This window comes from Suricata suricatta, chromosome 13 (assembly GCF_006229205.1).
Source record: "Suricata suricatta isolate VVHF042 chromosome 13, meerkat_22Aug2017_6uvM2_HiC, whole genome shotgun sequence".
Taxonomy (NCBI): domain Eukaryota; kingdom Metazoa; phylum Chordata; class Mammalia; order Carnivora; family Herpestidae; genus Suricata; species Suricata suricatta.
In genome coordinates this window covers 83912976-83930415 of record NC_043712.1, presented here as the reverse complement: position 1 = coordinate 83930415, position 17440 = coordinate 83912976, and the positions used below count along the sequence as shown (strand labels likewise).

At 46.2% G+C, this 17440-nt stretch overlaps 1 protein-coding gene across 1 annotated transcript in view; it reads left to right on the top strand.

Moving 5' to 3' along the window:
* The window catches only part of GLIS3 (GLIS family zinc finger 3), a 430817-nt gene that overhangs the window by 146410 nt on the left and 266967 nt on the right, over nt 1–17440 (top strand). The window contains exon 5 of the mRNA XM_029919687.1: nt 15–314. Coding sequence (XP_029775547.1) covers nt 15–314 — 300 coding nt within the window. The remainder of the gene's footprint in view (nt 1–14; nt 315–17440) is intronic.

Here is a 17440-nt window from a genome sequence, read left to right as displayed (position 1 = left end):
ACCCGCACCTGCAGCGCCAGGAGCTGGGCCCCCGCGCGCCGCTGGCCCCGCCGCAGGCCGCGCCCGACGACAGTGGCGAGCTGGACGACGCGGGTGGCAAGCACTGCTGTCGCTGGATCGACTGCAACGCGCTGTACGAGCAGCAGGAGGAACTTGTGCGCCACATCGAGAAGGTCCATATCGACCAGCGCAAAGGGGAAGACTTCACCTGCTTCTGGGCCGGCTGCCCTCGCAGGTACAAGCCGTTCAACGCCCGGTACAAACTGCTCATCCACATGCGAGTCCACTCCGGGGAGAAGCCCAACAAGTGCACGGTGAGTGAGGCGCCTCAGGGTCGCACGGTCACGGCAGGTGCGCGGGGTTTCCCCAGCCCGGCCACCCGTCAGGGCACCTCGGCGTTTGGAATTCCCCGCTCTTACAGTAATGCGGACACACGCGGGTCCAGGGGTCCGTGAAAGCTGACTTCCCGTCAGCCCGCGGACGGGGAGGATTTCCGTAATTCTTGGTGGCGGTGGTACCTCTCCACTTCTCGACTCTCTTCGGCAAACGAGACGTGATCCCGTAATGTCAGGGGGAGCTGGGTGTGGGCCGTGCCGGCCAGGATCCTGGAAAAGCCCCGCCTGCCGGGCACCCTCTTGGGGTTGCTGAAATGTGCAGGCTAGAGGAGCACACACTGCCGACCAGCGAGCTTCAGCTGTTTTCCAAAGCAAACAGTCAGTGATTTTCCCTTCCCTCCAGTAACTGGGCAGGCATCGGGGTTGGAGGAGGGGCGGTTCTGACATTTGGAAAGGAGCTCACACTTAGCAACTTGGCTAGGAAAGATGTGGCCGCATACACCCACTGTGCGCACTCGGGTTGTGAGAGCAGTTAATGATTTATAGCCAGCGAAGGGGCACCCAGGGGGCACCACAGAAGCAGGCTTTGCCAGGATCTCGCCGAACTTTAAGGAGAGACAAGTTTGTGGAGAGGTAGAAGGCACAGGAGGCAAGAGAGGACTTGGTAGGGAAGGGAGTGGGCATGGAGGCTCTTCCCCCCCCCCCCCCCCCCCCCCCCCCCCCCCCCCCCCCCCCCGCCTCCCCTGCTCACAACGTCGGTCCTGGAGCTGTGTCTGGTTCTTGGCAAAATGTACTGTTTTTGAATAATGTGACTGTTAAGTGATTTCACAATCATTTCACACCTAACAGAAACCCTCGGGGTGTACAAGCAGGGCATCACCCTTGGGACTCCAGGGCAGCCTTGCCCGATCTCAGCTCGCCTGACTCTTGGAAGGAGAAGGACATGTGTTTTATATTAGTTTAGATGGGCAGGACCATTTCTTCCAGAGTTAAAATCTGAGAATTGTAGGTGCTCCCTGGATATTGGATATGTGGCAGCTCACTGAGAGTGTGAAATGTATAAATCATCTCGACAAGGACCTCATTCCAATGGCGGCTCCTCGGCCGGAGTCGCTCCTCACCGTAGTAGGTCTCGGTGATAAAGAATCTGGGCCATGTTTATATTTGACTGTAGACTGGGCACGTGGTCCGATGTATGCAAAGGCAAACCAAACAGGTGACAGCTGTGATGCAGGTTTTAGAAGCACCTTTTCACCGTCCAGTGGGTCGTTTTGAAAGAGTTTTAAGAATGTCTGGTGGAACGAAATTGCATTTCTTGCTGTTACCTTCTGCCCCATGTTGCGATTTTTCTCAGGGAAAACCAGAAGCTGATACATTGTGAGAATGCCAGGTTATGTGAGTGAAAAGAATAATTACATTTCAGGCAGTAGGGTTCTGCATTAAAAATGCCAGAAAGAGACAAGCAATTGAAGGCAATTCCATTTCCTCCGTTTAGAACACACCGGCCTGTTGCAGGCAGTAAAGACATTAGGTTTCTGAAGGAAAACAGTCCAGCCTTTTAGTTCTGACTAATCCTGGCTGAAAATAGTTTGCCGGATTTGGCTTTACTGAAATAAACATAAAGGCTTGAATTATCCAAAAAATATTTTTTGCATTACAAAATTAATTTTTGTGCAATAGGATTCCCCCATTTCCCCACCGTTCCCAGACTTTGCAGCGGCGTATAACTTTATAAAGTTGACTTTTGCTAAAGTGCATGATGACTATTAAGAATATAAATACTCTCAGTGAAAGAAAAAGCTGAGAGGTGAGTATTTGCAGACCTCTGCATAGCTTTTCATTGTATGATTCAGGGTGGGTATGGGAGGTGATTCCTTTCTTCCCTGGTCTGCGTACTTCCTGCTTCTAGATGGAGCCTGTAAAATTCAGATTTCCAGATTTGATGAGAGCCTATCAACTCTAGACCCGCAGAGCATTAAATCACACATGTTATAGTGCAAATGCATTTATACAAAACACGGTTTCTTAGGAGCCGACTAATACTGTGATCCTAGTCTTGGGACTGTCTGTTTTTATCAGGAAGCGACCCATTTTCATAGAAAACCTACGCAGCGTGAGCATTAGGTCTTGTACAGCTGTCAGGTTGCCGCATGGCATCCGCGTGATTCGTAGGTTCCGGCTGAGTGGCAGTGGCGGTGGCGTCAGCTGTCCACTCAAGCTGTGGTCCCCGGGGAGGGGACAGCGTACGTAACGTGAATGCCCCTCTGAAGCCGATCTTCACACTCTTGGAATCCAGACACAGAGAATTGTTAACACTGACATATTTCATCTCCTACTGCTTTGAAATCTGATGGTAGTTGATTCAAAGCTCCAGATCGTTGCCAAGTCAGATGACCACATTCATCTCTTGGAGACATGAAGTGATCTTTGGGGTTTTGTGGCTGTGTCACCTGCCCCAGAGGCTAGGAGCAGCTTAAATGATAGGCCCTAGTTCACTTTTGTTTCATGTATGTTTAACTGCTATTAATTTTCTCTGCACCGTAGTTAGAGTTAGTCATCATTTTCACTCACTTATCTTCTTGACCCAAGAAAGATGTGATGACCCGATTGTGTTTGGTTACCATGGCTACAGGCAGCACACTGTGCTTCTGGAAGTCCTGGTGGCAGACGGGTGTGTGACGGGGCTGTCCAGCGACAGCCTGCTCACAGCCAGAGACGGGTCCCCGTGTGCTCCCTCGACCCCACATCCCAGCTCACGCACAGGAGAATGTGTTCTCAGAGTCCCTGACTGTAGCTCCTCTGTCTCACCCAGGGCTCTGGGATCCGGATCACTCCGGATCACTCCAGATTCGAGGTGGCAGAGCTGAGGGAGGATTGCTCACTTATTATTTGGTTCACTTACGGGAAGAAGGGAATAGTTTCTTTTCTCTTTCCCACCCAAACAACTCCACCCTCCTGTACATCTCATTCCTGTTCTTCCACGGAAAGCCAGACCAGCTGCTCTCTCCAAGCCTGGCCCCGATCACAGAGATAGTCCCAAGCCAGTGGCGAGGGCCTGGAGAAGTGAAGGCCTCTGCTGGTAGGCAGACAGACAGACGTCCATTAGATCAGAGACTGGGGGATGGCAGTGTGATAGTAAAAATACCCGAGTCCACTCATTGCTGTCTCCTAACCAAAGCAATTTCTAGGTGCTGAATCATTCTGTCTAGACCTTCCGGATGGTAGGCCAATCCCAACTCTGATGAATCTCAGAATTCACCAAAACTTTTGAGCTTTCCTGGCTGTCACTATGCCGAATTCTTTTACGTTTTTCTGAGATGAGAAGGGTTCGGATACTCCAGTTGGATTTGTTTCTTTCTCAAACCCCTGTTTCACGGTCTGGAAAAGGCAACATAAAGTATAATCCCAAATTATTGATGGATACTAACTGGCTCTAACGGTATCCATAGCAATGGTTCCAATAGAGCGCCCACTGAGAATGTTTCTACCGCAGGTCTTTTTGCCACGAAGTTGCAGAGTGTGTTAACGCCTGTTACTGTTCCCGGGAAGGTGTGCTCTGAGTGAGATCAGGCACGCTCTGTCTGCCAGGACCCCTCGTGAGAGAGCCTATCTGATGGGAGCAGAGCGAAAGGGAAAGGGCTCTGTTGGCCAGCGTCAGAAACACTGATGGGCCTTGGCTCACAATAGCAAGCGGTTGTGTGGGGGGCTGGGGAGTGTTAGTAAGGGAATTAGGGGGAATGTGGGTCGCCACTTAATTTTGCTTATTTTTCCTGGATGCATTTTATCCAATAGCAAAAAGGTATTTTGCAAGACTTTTACCCACCCACAGATTTTCACGAAAATGTCACTGACCAAAGACAGCTTTGAATTTTGTATGAATTGACTCATTTCTCCACAGGCATTTTGCCTGGCAGAGTCCGGATTATTTGCTTTGGCTAGAATAGTGGGCAGTTTGCTTTTTAAGTAACATTGGATTATGGAATACAAGAAAATAAATACAGAGCTGGGGCCATGTCCCCATTCCTCTTTTATGGCCTGATTTACGGGTTCATGGGCCAGCGTTAGCCATGTAAGACATTTCTTGAGGAAAAGTAAACCCATTATAAACTTTGGAAGAAGTTTTTTTTTTTTTTTTTTAAATCACATCCTTTATTTTGTTACTCTGATAAGACTTGGCACTGATGTGGTGGCCACAATTAAATGACCAGAAGAGACCTTAGAAATATATTATCAGAGTATAACTGTTCATTACCACTTTACAACCTTCAAATTGGCAACAATTAATAAATTCGCATAGTGTCAAGTATTGGTGGGGACAAGCGAAGAATGTGGCTGGTAAGAGTAACCACGCTGAGAAAAAATTGGGGGTTCTCTAGTAAAGGTCAAAGTGAGCATTTCCAGAGGTGCTTGGGTAGCTGAGTTGGTGGAATGTCTGACTCTTTGATTCTGGCTCAGGTCATGATCCCAGAGTTGTGGGATTGAGCCTTGCGTTGGGTTCCTGCTGAGCTAAAACCTGCTGTAGGTTCTCGCTCTCTCTCTCTCTCTTTCCATCTTGACCCTCTTCCCTGCTCTCTCTGCTTTCTCTCTCTTTCTTTAAAATTAAAAAGAAATTTAAAAGGTTAAAAAACATGAGCATATCCAACAAAACCATGTCCTTGTGTCTACCCTGGGAAACTCTTGCATATGGTGGCAGGACCACATGCAAAAAGATGTTTATTGTACCTCTCTTTTTTTTTTAATTTTTAAAAAGTTTATCTATTATTGAGACAGACAGAAACAGAGCATGAGCAGGGGAGGGACAGAGAGAGAGGGAGACACAGCATCCGAAGCAGGCTCCAGGCTCCGAGATGTCAGCCCAGAGCCCGACGCGAAGCTCGAACCCACAAACCATGAGATCATGACCTGAGCTGAAGTTGGACGCTTAACTGACTGAGCCACCCAGGCGACCCTGTACCTCTTTCTTTAAAAAAAATAAAAGTAAATGATCTGCCCATAGACGAAGTAAATCAATAAACTGTGGTTTATTCCTAATGAAAAATGTAAAGTTTAAAATTAATGAATTAGGTATAAATCTCTATGGATGAATAGGATAGATGGATGGATAGAGAGACATCAATGAGGATTCATCTCAAAAAACAAAGGATATATGCAGTGTAATACGATTTGTATAGGTTTAGACACACACTAATCAGTGTTCTAGAGTTGTCGCAGATACATAATTACTTGGTGAAACAATAAAATCCGTCTGGCCAGGACAATCAGTATCCTTAGAATAGCGGATCCTTCTAGAGAGGAAAGAAGTAGGGAGACATGGGATGGGCATTTCGCTCCCATCTTTTTTCCAAGAGTGAGAGAATGGAAACAAATATGAAGTTCTTTTTAGCTTGGGTGGTAGTGATATAGGTGTCATAGGGATCTTAAAATATTTTCTGTGCTATGCTGCCTGTTTGAAATCTTTCATAACTGTAAGGATAAATTATTATCTAAAAATAAAAGAAAATCAGTGAGTCTAACATTCCACCTCCCTTCCCTGCGTATCTTTTTTTTTTTCAGATGACAAGAACAAAGCCAGAGAAATTAAGTAATTTTTCTTAGACTTCTAAGTTGTTTGCCTGTGGCCTGCTTAGCACCTGCAAACAGGTGGCTCTCCACCTTGACCCACATCAGAATTGCCTGAAAAGCTTTACAAAGGACCCAGACCGGGGCTCCACCTGGAGTCTGTGACGTTGCTGGTCTGGGGTGCTGCTTCCCAGGTGATTCTAATGAGAAGCCAAGGGTGAGACCCAGTGCTCTAAACGCTTCCACGTTCTGACATTGAACTTGAAGGAAATGAAGACCTGCTCTGTCATTTCAGTTAAGGTGTGGAGAGGCGGTGGTTTATAGCAAGTACATCTTCATTATCTCTGCTGTCCTGACAACGATTAGGGTGATTTCGTGTTCCCTGGGAATAAAATTGAGTGACTCTGGTAGTGGCGGGTGGCTTTTGGCCGGGCATCCATCTCGTATCAGGTCCTCGTCCTGTACAGTTAAGGGTCAGGTAGCGGGGGGGAGGAGACTGTGCTGAGCAGTGTGTGCCCTGGTCCCTCCTCGCGTCCCAGAGTTAAAAGTGTCACTGACGAACCTGCCACCTTGTTCCCATTTTCAAATCTAAGGTAATGCAGCCTTTCTGCTTTTAATATAAAATGATCTTCAAAACACTTTTGCTACCAGGGATATTTCTGAAGAGTTGGTAAATTACCAAAATATTGAATTTTCCCTTTTATCAAATCTGCCTGATGTGATTAAATAAATAAAATTAACATTAATATCCTCTTTGTCTCTTGAGGCTGAAACACCACCAGCGAAACATCTGGTAAAGATCAGAGAGAGTGTAGTTTCCAAGTCCTATCCCACGAGGCATCAGTCTGTCAGTTAATGCGAGCTCCATGATTAAACAACAACAAAAAAACCCCTAAATCGCAAGATATTTTTTCCAATGATTTTGCCTAAGACAGAGATGCTGGCATATTTACATGTTCAACATACTGTAGACATACATGTGTCACCGTAAATTACAGCCCCCTCAGTACAGGTAAAAGTAAAACCACAGAAATTCTCATCAGATGGGGCATCGACCACAGTCTGTAAGGCGTCTGTCAAATTGAATTTCACATCCCAAAACACAGTTTAGAAGCCTTCCATTTGGTAGTGGTTTAATTTTATTTCCCTTTAGAAGGCATTTAATCCATTTTACCTGGAGAGCTGGCCTTTCATGAACTCTGTCCTGAAAATAAATTCGTAGCAGATTCGGGCCAACGTTTCAAAGTGAATCGTAGTTTCTAGTTCTTTGCCCTTCGATTCCAGGATTAATGAAAAACAATAGACAACGTGAGGAATCCTATAGAGGTTAAATATTTGGAGGCTTTATCCTCATTAAGCAAAATCATTAACTACATGATGGTTAATGTTCCTTCTGGTTCATTTTTGTTGTGTGCTTTTTCTCTAATTTCATGCCCCGAAATTATGTTTTTAAAATTAGAAAGAATTATGTAAATCTTTGCATGAACGATCTGATTAGGGGAATGTATTTGAGACCTTTTGAGGTTTGCTCCTATATAGATTCTAAAGTGTGTTTTTCTTAGTTCATTCTGACCACACCAGTGTAAAATTAGTTTGGCAATTTATTAGAAACATCTTCTGTGACCTTTGGAATATGTCTTGATTACCTTTGGTCGCGTTGACATCTTTGAGTCCAGACAGAATCTGAGTGTGTAGAATGAAAGACCAAACACATTTATTTTTCCAAAAAAAAAAAAAAAGAGAGAGGTAGTCTGATTCTCTTTGATCTTTCAGAAGTGTTTTCTTGAAGCTCTGGGTAGAAGAATGTGGAAAAAGAGATGTTTTATTTTTCTTTCCATGGAGACTTACTAGTTTCTACTATAATTAGCAGGCAGGGATTTCTAGACTATCAGTAAGACAATGAATGTTCCAGCCCTAGGCATTGGATGTGTGGCTGACAGGTACGGTGCCTGGGTGGGGGTGGGGGAGCTTGACCTGGAGGGGGTGCTGGATTCCCCATTGGCTCAACCTATGGGCAGCCTCACCCACAGGGAGACGGGTTGGTTTCCTAAGTGTCATCACTCACATTGGAGGTTGGTGTGGATAGGACTTTGGTGAGAAAACGGAGTAAAACCTGGGTAAGCTTACATCGTGGCAGAGGATCTAGTTTTATTTTCTTGGGCCGTAGCCGCTGGACCTGGGTAGGGGAATGACTAATCCTTTTGAGGGAGAACTTTGAAGAATTAGAAAGGAGTTAATTTGAAAAGTTGTTGAGAAATTGGAAAATAAGATGACCCGGCTCGGGCAAGCAGGGGCCATGTGCGTGAGTAATGATACCATGCTCCAAACTTAGGGTGACCGTATACCTAATTTATTATTCAAATAGGGGCACTCTTGAGAGTGAAAGGGCTTCTGTGTCACTGAAACGTCAGTGTACATACAGGCTCGTCCTGGGAAAGGCGACACGTATAGTTGTCCTCTCCAAATAGAACATGCACGGATGTATCCGGTCAACTGATGCGCGCCCATTCATTTGTTCGGTCACTTTGTACAAGCCATGTGTCATGCCCTGTCCTGGAATCTGGGAGTTACAGAAATAAGGGAGACAGTTCCTTGAGGAGCTTACAGTCTTCTAGAGGTAATAACTGTGTAAATACTTATTTACACAGTAATGAAAAAAGGGCCTTGATAGAGATCCACGCAAATTGTTTTCATGTAAAAACGGGAGAAGAAGCTTCCAACCATGTGTAGAGTCTGGGCAGGCTTCTTGGAGGAGGTAACTGCATCTCTAAAGAAGATAGCAGTTCTTGCATCACCAGCGACAGGGAAGGAGGCCCTTCAAGGGGAGGACCACAGTAGGTGCTAACGCAGGGGTGTGAATGAGCTGGGAAAAGAAGCCATTTCTGAGTGGTTTAGTGGCCCAGGAGCAGGTAAGGAGGCTGGGAATTTACCTTGGACCAATAATAAAGGACATTTACTATCAATTAGGGATAATATTTTGAAAATTAGACAGAATTACACACATAGTTAATACTAATGCAAATCCAGTTAATCCAAAAAACAGAAGCAAAACAAATCACAGATAACTTAGGAGGCATTGTCACAGAAGTGGCTAGTACTGTGCGCTAATGCTTATGAAGTGAGCCTGTTCCTTCCCCCAGACCATCCCCTTGTCTCTTAAAGTTTCCAGTTTGAAACTTCGTTAGAATATATCTCTTGGCTGCTGCCACATGAAGCAGAAAGTTTTCTTAGGCCAAGTGATCAGCCAGAGAAACACGTAAGTGAAGACAAGCCCGAGAGCATTTTCTGTGAAGGCCATTAAAGAAATAAAAAACTTTAAATCTGGGAGAGACCAGAGACCAAAGCTATTTGATCAGTTATGATTAAGATGTGGACAGAGGCCGCATGCATTATCCTGTGTACGAGTAGCCTTCTGTTAGTTAAATGTTTCCTCTTTATACTCTGCAGAGAGAGTGAAGTCCGGTTCAGCAAAGCTTTGGCTGGGTGTTCATTATGCTGAGCCTGTCAAGCCCTTTCAAGAAGTTACCCCCACTGCTAAGATTTGCTTTGGAATTGTTTTCTGCTCAAACTGAATTAATGCAGAACAGAGCTCAGTGGTTTGAGATGGTTAGAAGGGTACAAATTAAATCAATTCTCCTCAAAATGGCGTCCATTCCTAGTGATTTTGGCCGGAACACTGTAGGGCTCATCCCTGTAGAGCAGGGAAGGCAGTGGAAGGAGAGATGGGCCTTTTGTTACTCGAGCTTCCTGCTCCAGCAGTGGCCTGGGGATCACACCTCGAGAGATCGGGCCGTTTGCCTATATGACCAGAGAGCACAGCACAGGGCCAACCACAGTGGGCACGGGTGTTCCAGGGGTCCAGATAGAGCATCCGATTGGTCTCGTGCTCAAAACTTAGGAGGCGGTGTCGCAGACTTCTCTCTCCAGAATAATTTCTTTTCTGTGTTTTAGAATGTTTATTTGAAAGTACTTTAATTTTTAAGTTGGCCTGGATATCGGGCCTGGTGATCCCTTTGATGAAAAACATGGCCACTTGTAAACTCTTTCTCTTCTACTAACCCTTTCTTCCATTTCCAGTCAATGCCTGGAGTGAAGATCAGATGGTGCTTTGTTAGCCGAGACAGTGGACTTGGGGTGGGAGAGCAGTTTTAATGAAGGAAAAATGGGGGTCCCCACCTTCAGCAAAAGTGGAAATTTGTCTTCTGTTGCATTTGTGGTGACTCCTACTCTTTTCCCTTCCCTGAGAATTTCCATGTTGCATCAGGGCCCCTTGCTTTGTGCCATATTTTTCTTTCTGCCTCTTCAAGTCTTGCTTTGGGGAAGAATATCAGCAAAGATAAAATTCATAATATACGTCGTGAATGGCTAAGGAAAGGCTCAGGGGTTAGCTAGTTTTCACTTGGAAGGAAGTAGTAAACCTCTCCCTTGGAGAACAGCTCCTTCAGGGACATCGGTTGGAGAGGAAAATAACCATCCTACAAACTCTGCTAGATTACTTTTAATCTTCACTGTAGCCCTCAGAGTGAAATAATTCATTGAATTCGAGATTCATACTCTGTTCTTTCTACTATATACCCCAAGATCATTATTCACCTTTGTGTCCAGCGCCCAGCTTAGTGATTATATTAACATATAGTAGACCTCAACTATATATACATACATACTTGTGTGTCTACCTGTATATATGTGTGTGTGGATATGTGGATGTGCATATATATTTATCTCCATATACTTGGAGTTAGGTGATGGATACAGGAGGTCCATTATTCTGTTGTTACTACTTGTATGATGACTTGAAATTTCTCATAATAAAAAGCTAGAAACAAGTATTCTTTGAGTGAACTTCTAGGAAACAGAAGGATAGTTTGTTCTCTCTCACATCTCAGTAAATGATGCCAACCATTTCCCCCCCACGGGTAGCCTGTGTTCCACTGATCTGAAAACAAATTTATTTCTGTCATTGCTCCTACAGGACTCTGAAATCACCTTGCTTGAGACTGAGATGAGACACAACTCTTAGGCAATAACATGACATTCAGAAAAGCAATTGCTAACAAGGAAGCATTGTTAGAATATATTAAGATAACCTAACTTCTGTAACAGACAGCCCCAAGTCTCAGTGGCTTGCTGTGATAAAGGTTTATTTCTTACTCATGTTCTAATACAACTTGTGATCATACAGTGACTCAGGATCCTTCCATCGAATGCGTCTGCTGTCTGAGTCCAATGTGAAAGACAGGATGTTGAGAAACAGAAATTAGGAGCTGGGTCTGAAAGGGACACACTTTACATTTCCCTGCATCCCGTTGGCTAGAACTCAATCACACGACCCCAGCGACCCGTAAGGGAGGCTGGAAAGGACGGTCTCTCTGTGTGCGTCGGAGGAGGTCGAAGAAGGATATGTATCCTCTGCGGGGGACCAGAAGTGTCCTTGGTGCTCACCCCTGACTTTTCCCGGTTCTCTGCATCCCCTTCAAAAGAAGACGCAGTTCACTTTTGAGCTTCCCATAAGTGGCCATCCCGCGTGGTCACAGTGATTTCAATTGAGGCCATTTCTTCTTTCTTATCGGCACCGGCTCCTGCGACTTGCCTTTCAACTTCGCAGATCTTTCTCAGCCCAACCATTTTTTTAGTTTACTCTCCAAGGATTCCATCCCCACACAGTCACCACTGCTGGGAAAACTCATGTTATCTCAAGTGAATTACTCAGCGTTTCCCACCTTGTCCAAATTACATGTTCCTGGTGCATAATCCCCTGCCGCTCCTCGTGTCTCTAAGTCATGAGGATGCCTGATGTCTTCACGTCCCACAGGCACTCACCCTTGAGGGAGATCTGCTCATTATCAAGGGCAGGGTCACGGATGAATCACCAAGAGATCCACCATTGTGAACAGGGCTTGGTGTGAAGGGCTATTTTACGAAGACTCTGAAATACAATATTCCCATCTGTTCATGAAGCAGCTTATTTGATACACACAGTGTGGTCATAAATGCTCTCCTATTCTCCGCATGCTTGCCTGTGGTCATGAACTGGCACACGCTCAAGGAAAAAGTGACAGTGTGCCTCTGTGGACACTTTTGGTCCATTTCCATAAATATATTCAAACAAAATGAAATTGCCTGGCTCTTTACACCCTGTCCCTTAGTGTTTAGGCTCGCAGAGTTACCCCCAAAGATGGCAGGGTGTAAACATCACGCAGTACCGCAGCCCAGGTTCAAGGCCTGTCTCAGCGTTCTGCCGACACTCACCCTTCGTAGAAACGTTTCAAGTGTTTGAGGAAAATGAAGCTAGGCAAACAAGCTTATCAGGAGTGACAATAAAAAAAAAAAAATCATTGATTCTAATTAGGAGGCGTCACCTGTTCAGAAACAAAGCTGCTTCTGTGTCGTGGAAAGTCCGCCTGTTCTCTGAAACCCACGGAGTGCTTTCCAGCGGCTTTAGATTAGCAGGCTGGCGGAGTTTCAGGGCCCTGACCTTTTGGCCCATCTCAAGTGATTCGGCTGCACTTGTCGAAACTTGTCGAAGGCGTGGGTGGGAGGTGTGCGGGGTGTTGTTACAGAGCTGTGTCGGTGAGGCAGGCGCTCTTGTTTTGTGTATCCTGTGAGCCCCACACTGCATCATAAATGGACGTGGGGCGTGTCTAGGCTTCTGGCACAAAGATGGAGTTTACTTTCACGGTCTCTAGTTGCCCCGGTGAAGCAGGTGTCCCTCCTCCGGCCCAGCCCACGAAGCCACCCCTAGGGAAGACTCTGGAAGCTTGCGCTGTGTCTGGATCAGCCTGAGCCTGATCCACCATGGGCCCTGGGAAGGCCAGCTTTCAAGTGTAACCCTGGTTCTGTGCTCTGTCTGGGGAAGGGGCTTTCACGCCGCCACCAGCCACGGATGGAGCTGCATGATCTGAGCAGATGATGGAGAAATCACTCTAACTGCTTTTCTCCATGGAGCTAGTGAATCCAAACCAACACTGTGTCTCTGTCACTTCTCCTGTGTTCGGAAATCGGGGGAAAATGAATTTTGCTAGACCACAGGGTCAGGAACACAGACCTTGGTAAATCAATGGGCATTTCATTTAAAATTAAGAGTGCCTATTGACCATGTTCAGGGTAAATGATTTATTTTCAGGAAGGAGTTTCATAAAAGGCATTTTCAGTTGCCTGATTATACATTTTCTCCAAAGATTGGCTGGCTAATTACCATCGGCGAGTAATAGGGGTTGACAGAAAGAGAGAGGGAGGGAGGGAGGGAAGAAGGAAGGAAGGAAGGAAGGAAGGAAGGAAGGAAGGAAGGAGAAAACGCCCATGTGCTCCAAAGGAATGATGCAGCTGGCTGTGTTGACAGGCTCCCCCTGCACTCGTCCAGCCCCTGTGCCTGGGAACGAACTTCTGAAGCTGGATTCTCACTTGACCGATATGTAGTTCAACAGTTGAATCTCAATTCTGTGACTTTGGTTCAATAAAAGAAAATTGTGTTCATATAGAAAAATTATTATAATAAAGTTATTTTATAATGATGTCACTTAAAGATCTTTTAGATAACTATTTAGTTTATATTTACATCTTAGGGAAGGGTCATTCATCTGCTTATAGGCATGTGTCTTCTCTGAGGTCTCTAAAAGTGATCCTCAGGTATAAAACAGAAAGAAAGTTCTCTGATGACTTTCTCTCTCCCTCCCTTCCTCTCTGTCTCTGTCTCTCTGTCTTTCTGTCTCTCTCTCTCTCTCTCTCTCTCTCTCTCTCTCTCTCTCTCTCTCTCATTCAGCTATTTATTGAGCCCTGTTTCATGCCAATCTCTCATTTAGGTCCTGGGGATACTGCAGTGAACAGATCAACCCCAAGCTCCCTGTCCCCTTGGGGCTTGCGCTCTGGAGGGGGAGGTAATATGTCATGTGGAGACCTGGGGGAAGAAAGTTTTGGGCAGAGAGAACAGCAAGTGCAAAGGCCTTGGGGCAGGAGCATTAGCCTGACAAATTCTGGGAACATGAAGGAGTCCAGGGTGCCTGGAGTGGAGTGAGCAAATTGGAGACAGAAGAGGAGGTGAGGGAAAAAATGGGGGCTAAATTGTTTAGCGCTTTGTAAGGCCACCAAAAGCATGATTTGAGTAGAAGAGGAAGACTATTGGATTTATGTTTTAATACAGCTGTTGGGTGCCGTGTGGAGAGTATATTGAAGTGGAACAAGAGGCAGAGACCGGAAAACCAGACTTCCATGAGTCGGGTCATCGCAGTCACCCTCTCTCTGGTCTTCCTGCCCGTGTCCAGTGGTGGAAGTTGGGATAAGCAGTAACATTTTGGCTTCGTTCAAACGAGCCGGGCCTGGCATGATTTCCTGGTGGGTTGGAAATGGAGTGTGGGGGGTGGGAGGGTCAGGGAGGACCGCAGGGTTTGGCTGGCGCATCTGGAAGGGTGGGAGTCACCTCGAACTGAGACGGGCGAGGTTTCAGAGTTGGTTTTAAGGAACCTGTGATGAGCCCCAGGGGCGAGTCAGGAGGAGAGGAGCCTGCGTTGGTCTGATCTTGGGGTCACCTGTGTGCTGACGTAGTTAGGGCTCTGAGACGGGCTGACCCGCTACGAAGTGAAGTGAGAAGCAGAGTCATGAAGACACTGATGTCTGTACCTCTGGGTTCCCGAGGGCTGGGTGGGAGGAAAGGCGGACTCCTCTCTCCCAGATACCTGTGTCTCCTTTCCCGGGCTTCGTGGTGTTGCCGCGACCCCCTGCCGCCTGCCTGTAAGAATCTGGAGGGACCACTGATGGCACGGGGTTGGAGAGTCTGCTTCCGCTGGGCGTGCCAGTGGCACACCTGTATCTTGTCTCCAGCCCGGAAGAGAGGCAGGCGGAAGACAAGGTGGATGTGCTCCAAGACGGTAAACAGGTTTCTACTGAGAGGATGTTAGCAACAGGATCTGTGTGTTTTCGCTCGTGTGGAGCTCAGCAGTATATGAGCAGGCACTCTGAGGAATAGTGCCACTGCGGTGACATTGGGGGACCAGGAGTCCAGGAATGGACCAGATGACTTCGTGGTCAGCGTGTGTTGAGGGAATACAGAAAGCAGTGGGTAGTATTTTCTTCTCCCTGTGCCACAGCGACATGCTGAGGTTCTGTCTTTTGATAAGTGAATTTCTCAGTGAATCTGAAGGTATCTTGTGTCCCCGAATGCATCTGCTCACTTGCTAGGCTGACTTCTGCTTTGAGAACCTGCTCCTGGAAGGTCTCTGTAAGTGCTGAGAAGGAGCAGGAGGAAAAGACTACCGGCTGGAGGCTCTCCGGGGTCTCACTCAAGTTCATGGCCTAAACGTGTACATTGTGTGAGAGGCTCAGGGACTCCGTTCTTGGCCAGGGAAGCCCTTTGAGTCTGCGAAAATGATTTTAATTCTAAGGTCACGCAATTCCGTTTCTCCTTACTATAGAAACAGCTTAATGGGAAACCTTCTGTGTGCCACGTACTGGGTTTGTTTACTGTGAATGAGGATAGCCAGGGAACAAAACCTCACCCTTCAGCTTTTGGGAAATGTTACGACGTCCCTGTCGATGGCACTAAAACCTCGCTGGCTCCAGGCGATGCCTCTTCCATTTTACTGAAGCGTTATGTCACGTCTCTGTCCAGGGAAGCTATCCGGACTTTTTTTTCTCTTCACATTTAATTTTCCCTTCTGTTGCCTCCTATCTCCCTTCCATCTTTCTGGCACCTCCTCATTTCCTTTGTTTTTTCTTCCTGTGCTGAGCTCCGGAGGGTAACTGCAGCGAGAAAGTGGAGATTATAACCATACTTAACAGCACTGTGTGTGCAGGGTTCTGTCCAGTGACTGTGCAGGGAGGCGTATTCAGAGCTTCACTGCTTGAGTCTGTACTTGATGGAATCTGCCTGACTGTGTCTAGCACGGAGTGCTGTCCTGCTGGTTAGGGGATGGCTTCCCAGCCTTGCACTGCTGACATTGGGAACGGGTGGTTCCTGTGGCGGAGGGACGTCTCGGGCACTGCGGGCTCATCAGCTGCACCCCTGGCCTCTACCCACTAGATGCCAGTAGCACCCCCTCTACTCCTAATGGTGACAAAAATGTCTCCAGATATTGCTGTAGATCTCCTGGGAGGGCAGAACTGTCCCTGGGTGAGAACCTCTGAGTTCGGAGAACCTGAATTGATCAGCTTATTTATGCAGACACAGGGCAGTGATTTTGAGATGACAGCCAGTGCCCGAAACACAAATACTTGGCTTAAAAAAAACCCTCAAAAGGCAACAGTAACAAAAACCTCATGTCACTTGGCAATGCCAAGAGCTTATAAGAGCCTCTTCCTTCCTTCCCTGGCCTCCCCAACGATCTTGGCCATGGCCTGGGCAACTTCTGGTGGTCAGTTGATAAAGCAACAGTCCTTTATGTGACCAAAATTGTAGTCGAATGGGCTGTAAATTTTTCCAAGTACCTAGTTGTTACTGGGATTTCTTTTCTTTAAAGTAATAGTGATATAAATGGAGGATTAGGTCCTTGTCCTAGAAGAATGGTTGTATCTAAAATTTATCATCTTCTGATGGAGAAGCATCTAACACAGATAAAAGTGTGATCTTCTATGCCAGAGATTGAGCCTGTGGTGAGAATAATCCCTACCGATGTCTAACTTCTTACCAGTTTCGGCGCTCATGGTGAAACCATAGTGTACTGAAAATACATGGGAATTTTTAGAGGTCTAAATTTGCCGTTTCACAGTGTCTGCCCTTGACGGTTCTGCCTCTTGATCTTGGAAGTGAAACTCTTTTCCCTCTTCCATTTAGAGTAAGTCCTAGAAAGGGTGCACTTCTGGTAGCCAGGAGGACACTGACCCTAATGACTCATTAGCAAGAAAGGGAGTTTTCTTCATATCATGACCCGACTTTAATAAGAAGAGCCAAAAGAAGCTTGAGATTTATGGACCTTTGTCAAGGCAGTAGGGCTTATAAGATTAAATTTTTTTTGAAATCAGCTCTAATTAGTAGCAGTTTAAACAGCTTTGTGGATTGTCATCAGGAAGGCAGTAGGTGTAAACACCAATTGCTGAGTCAACCTGTTCTACCCAGGAGACTTTTTGAGTCAAGACTTAGTTTGGAGATAATTTTATACGGAATGACTAGTGGCAGTGATAATAGACAGTGACAAATGAAAGCAGCCTCATCTGGTTTCTGCAGAATAATAAAAAGCCCACTATGTTCATGACAGAATAAAATTAAGTGGGAACAGCTGCATTTGAATATTTACTTTTGAACCCCGAAAGAAAAAGAGTTTTCATTGTTTGAGACAGACTGTAGGGAGGCCGAACTCTACCCGAGATCATAACATCTTCCATTTGTTAACTTTACCAAGCACTGTCCCACGCATGATCTCATTGGATTCTCACAGTAATCCTCTGAGGTAGAAAAGGTAGTTGTGGTTTTCATTTCCACTTACAAGCTCACATGACTTGATCTAAGGTAATATAGCCAGTGAGTACTGGATTGCGACCCATGACCAAGTCCCTGGACTCCTGACCAGAGACCCTTCCATGAGTTTACTGTGGGTTGTATCTCCTCTGCTCCACACCCC